Consider the following 5,126-nt stretch of genomic DNA (forward strand, 5'->3'; position numbering starts at 1 on the left):
AAAATACTTCCAAAATGCTTGGCCAGAGTAAGAAGCCTCACCATACTTCTGTTAACGAAAAGCTAACAAAAACCCAAAACAAAACTACCTTCAACAAGAATGAATAGTGAGCTTTAGCAAATTTTACCTGCTAGACTGGTCAGACGATGGTCTGGGTGGCAGAGGCTCCACAGAAAACAGTTCTTCACTTCCCTGCATGGCATCTATACTAGTGCTAGCAAGAGTAAAGGGTGCTGTAGGACGTGCAATTCCCATCCTGACTGGAATAATTAGAGATTCTGCTACATTGCACAACTCTTCAACAGCATAGGGCAATAATGCCTGGAATACACGTTTACATTTTCCAATTGGCTGTGGAATAAAATTGCTAGGGAAAAAAATACAGAAAAATAAAGGTCAAATATGCCTTTTTTTCAAAAAACAAAAAAACCCAAACTTTATGGTGATACAAAGTTTTTTTTTTTCAAAAAGTCAAGACAATTATCTTTAACTGATACATACATTCATGTGTGTACAGTAATAATATGCACAGCTATTTAAGTCAGTCAAAAACATTTATCAATCAGTAATTCGAGACTAAGGCTGGATATCTAAATCTATTACTAACAACCAACCATAGATTGCAATTTTAACGTGTTAAAAAACCCTACTTCCAAAAATCCTAGCAATTTAAACAGAAAGGTTCAGTATGAACATGTAAGTTTAACAAGCGTTGTATTAAGAAGCTACATGACATACCAGCAGCTATTGTACAATCTTGAGGTTTGCACCTTTACACACAATGCTGCCTACGGACTGCAAATTAATTCAGATGTTTCTGCCTATTGTTGATTTGTATCAACTCATTTAAAAAGAGAATAAATATTTAAATAATTTAAAAAAAAAACCAAAACACCACAACCACCACCCCCCCCCCTTACTTTTTCTTTTTGGAGGAAGCCATTTCCACACTAAGAATGACAAACACTCTTGCCACAGAACGCAGGAATCTCATTGTAACAGCAATAGCTTCTTCTCTGCGTCCTGGCGTATACTTGTTTTGCAATTCCTTTACCAGAGTACCCAGCAAAGTATCTAAGAGCTGTAGAAACAAATCCAATAATGGTGTGTAATTTAGAAGCATGAAACAAGACAGATTAAGATTCAAAGGGAGACCACAGTCATAACAGTATAAATTCACAAAAACACACCTAACTTGAAGTTCTTTTTAAATTAGTCTCCAAGTGTACCACCTGAGATACACTATAATATCACATTATTCCGAAAATCTATGTAAAACATAGATGTTGGCTAAGAGTGCTTACCAAAATGTCTGCTGTACACTTGACAATAAGGCAGTGCGTAAAACAGTCCAAGCGAATAGTTCCACTTTGCTGATTAAGGTAAACTTGTTCTTCAGGCAGAAGATGACCTATCCTACTGCTTGCACTAAGACTTGGAAAAAACAAAAAGAAAGGAAATAAATTTTATATAAGTCAGCAGGTCGCAAAGATCAGACCAAAGTTTACATTGACAACTATGTGTAAATACACACGGGTCTTTATTTTCCTGGGAGCCAAACATAATCATGGACTTCAGTGCATTCCAGTCCTGCAAAACGCGTTCCAAAGCAAGCTGGGCAAAACGAGGAGGTTCTAAATCATGATCAGGCATATCAGAATCTAAAGAGACAAAAAAAGCAATATAAGAAAGAGGTACTGAAATATGGAATTTGCCGTTTATTTCACTGAAACAGCTCTTACCTTCAGGATTTGCAGTTTTACGATTACGATCTTCCCTAATTCTAGGTGGTCTGTACTGGCAGTGTTCCACAGTTTGCCTGGCAACTGTCTGTACTAAAAACAGCAGCAGATGTTCTCCCCTGTAACGAAAAATTTATTAGTGGAGATATGATATACCACATACTTAAAAACAATAAAAATTATTCTGTCCTAGTCATTGCAAATATGCACTTGCCTGCTATTTGGCATGGTAACAAGATTTGTGGTGGTAAGCAGGCGGTAAAGGAGATCAAGGCGAGCAGACTTTTGTCCAGCAATTAGTGTTTTACACTTGCACTTTTCCCAGCAATCACAGTAGGCTGTTGGAGACGTTCGTTTGAGCCTACAAGAAATAGAAAAGGTGAGCTGCAACACTGTTCAGTAATATACCAAATATTTTCTACATAGGCTGAGGGTGTTAGTCTACGCATTAAGATTCCTGCTAGAGTTTTTTGTTTATTATAGTAGCAAGATGTCAACACCTAGCTTAAAAGAGAATGCAGAGTTTATACGTGGCAACACTTGACATTTGCTATTCTTGTTTCCTACACTAATTTTAAGAGGGCAGTTTCACACTGCAGAGCTTTTCATAGTGCCTTAGTAAAACTCATCCAAGACCGTTCATTCTTCCCCAAAATAGCCTCCAGCCAAGAAAGTTAAGTTGGAAATCCTCACGACACGCAGTAGAATCTCAGTAATTTTTACAATGCTGAGAATATCTTTATAATTGTATCTGTTAGCTTATTATAGCTAGGATATTAATGCTGTAACATTTACACCCTGTAACAGTGGCACAAAACATCTGCAGCTTCAAGGCTTTGGCCAGGTTGATCAGAGACATCTTGACTGTTCATTTGACTGCTTGCTCACTTTTCCCTTTATTACAGTTGATCTTAGAGATTAATATGCTACACTTCTTTCTGAAAGTTTACAAGAATGATCTGTCATCAGGATTCACTGGCTTCAGAAAACTCTTGGAGGCACCCAAAATGAAAACATGGTATTATTTAGATATATTATTCTTAGAATATTAAACACTTTGAGGGTGTTAGAATTACTCATTTACTCTAAACTCTACGAAGTGAAAAGTACAAGACTGCTTCAGGTTACTCTTTCAGTTCTGGCCCATAAAATAAATCTTACAGAGCAGAAGGAAAATAAGATGTTTTAAATATTTTGTTAATCTTCTGTTCTCTAATATCTGAACACTTCAACCAAGGAAAAAACCTATTAGCTGCCAGTAAACAAATGAAACCACAAAACATTGATTTAATTATAAGAAACAGAACACAATACTTACTTGCAGTCATGTCCTTTGTGACAGACCCTTGCACATTCTGTGCAACAACAAAGAGATTCCAATAGGCCACATGTTCGGCATTCAAATATATCCTAAAAAAAAATTTACCAAAAATATTATGCATAGTTTTCTCCCTACAGTGCTTGCAATCTCACAGCATTTCAGGTTACAGTAAAATTGCACTTGTTCAAACTGATGCCTTCACTTAGAAGTAAGTCAATTCTAGAAAGTGAAACTTGTTGTTAGAATATTCAGTGTTTTCAAAGAGCCATCTCCATCAAAATTTTTGCCAAAGCTAGCCAGAGGGGAAAAGCCACACCCAAACAGCCATATTCTGACCAACACAGCCAGCTTTCAGAGTACAAAGCAATTAGAGGAGGCAATAACTATACCAGACTTAAAAGTTACAGTAATTAAAACAATGCAACTTCAATAATTTAAAAATTAGATTAGTAGGCTAACACAGTATGTGGTTGAAACACATTCCTATTTACTTAACAAGAAAAAAAAAAGCCTTACTTGGTTGATATGTTCTGCACCAGTCCATGTAAAACTGCATGTATCATTACAACACAAAACATACAAAGGAGAGTCATCTGGATTTGTACCAGAAGGACAAACCATTCCCATAAACACATCATCTTCTTTTTCACTGGAAGTTGCTTCAGCTAAAAGAACAATAGAATACCAGTGTTAAAAACAACCCAAAAAAATAACAAAACCCCACCAACAGAACCATTCTTGACAGACGTTTGCCATTACAAAATCCCATACAGAATTAGAAGTTTGAATAAAGTCTGTCACAGTTTTTTGAGAAAGCTTTCTGCTTGTCACATTACAGGTATTTCTTATAGAAGCTGCTGTAAATTCCTGACTGAAAAATACAACCACCAACCCTTCCCCAGTTTTAAAGGGGTATTCTAACCAATTCAGTGGATCACCATTTTGAAGGATTGAAAAATAATTTATGGGCAATATTCTTATAAGGAATACACACAGTCCTATAGACCTTGTCACACCAGTTCTAACCTGCTTAAGTTTCTCCTGAAGTTCAGCTTCATATATTTCTCTTAAACAATTAAATACCAACATCAAAAGAGAGTCACAAAACATGTGTTTGTATAGAAGTCTTTTCAGGAACAGGATCTAGCTTGGCATACTACTTTGAATCGGAAAAAATGATATGACAAAGAAAGAAGTTCCAGGTGATACCTTTGTGCTACTGAAAAATAGTACCTTAATCCACTGATTAGTGGATGAATACTGAAAAGACTATAAAGAACACAAAACCAGTAATATTCATAGAAATCTATCATAATATACACACTACAGAAGAGGAAGATACTCCATAATAGCAAGTTTTCCAAAACATGCAGCAATATACAGTGTTTTGGAAAGAGGTGTTTACCACCATCACCAGTTGCTCAAGCACATGTAATTTCACACATAAAAAAGCACTGTTAATACACATGCCAAACTTTAGAAGGAAACCACATGCTAATAATTACTGAAACTGGTGTACCTTTAGCAATTTTCTGTGCAGTTTCTAGAATTGTAATTGCAGCAGGATATGCCCGGCCGCTAACTGCCGACATAAATGGTGTCATACCTCTTGCATCCCTAGGGAAAAAAAAACAGACAAGTTAAAACACACTGAAATTTTTTGTTATAACAGGAGAGGTAGGAAACAAATACATGAAGACTTAGCACTGCTAATCTTTTGCAAACAGAAAAACCACGGAGTGAATAAGCACTCTTTTATTTGTTTTACTTCTGTGCAATAATCCTAATTTTAAGGGATGGCAGGACACAAATACAGCCAATATTCTAACATTCTCCATTTTAACTAATGTGCCTTTAAATAACCTTTTTTAAAAGGCTTCTATGTAATAAATTTCAGCTGATGCAACATTACAAAGGATAGTGAGAATTCATATGAAAATCCTTACTTAGCTGACAGCAATTCTCGAAGATAAGGTTGTAAAACAACACTATCACATAGTAATTTCAGTATGAAATGAGCATTTGCCTTCCGATCCTTTGATTCTACTACAGAAGGTTCAGCA

General features: G+C 35.9%; 1 protein-coding gene across 1 annotated transcript in view; it reads right to left on the reverse strand.

Annotated features, from left to right (window-relative positions):
- Nucleotides 1–5,126, reverse strand: part of UBR5 (ubiquitin protein ligase E3 component n-recognin 5) — a 74,015-nt gene that overhangs the window by 23,129 nt on the left and 45,760 nt on the right. Inside the window, exons 26-35 of the mRNA XM_009323082.1 lie at nt 5,010–5,126; nt 4,583–4,680; nt 3,580–3,728; nt 3,061–3,152; nt 1,957–2,103; nt 1,743–1,861; nt 1,535–1,661; nt 1,305–1,434; nt 921–1,081; nt 128–367 (exon numbers count right to left, since the gene is read on the reverse strand). The exon at nt 5,010–5,126 is cut by the window's right edge and continues 1 nt beyond it. Coding sequence (XP_009321357.1) covers nt 128–367; nt 921–1,081; nt 1,305–1,434; nt 1,535–1,661; nt 1,743–1,861; nt 1,957–2,103; nt 3,061–3,152; nt 3,580–3,728; nt 4,583–4,680; nt 5,010–5,126 — 1,380 coding nt within the window. The remainder of the gene's footprint in view (nt 1–127; nt 368–920; nt 1,082–1,304; nt 1,435–1,534; nt 1,662–1,742; nt 1,862–1,956; nt 2,104–3,060; nt 3,153–3,579; nt 3,729–4,582; nt 4,681–5,009) is intronic.

Source organism: Pygoscelis adeliae, unplaced genomic scaffold, assembly GCF_000699105.1.
Source record: "Pygoscelis adeliae isolate BGI_AS28 unplaced genomic scaffold, ASM69910v1 Scaffold174, whole genome shotgun sequence".
Taxonomy (NCBI): Eukaryota; Metazoa; Chordata; class Aves; order Sphenisciformes; family Spheniscidae; genus Pygoscelis; species Pygoscelis adeliae.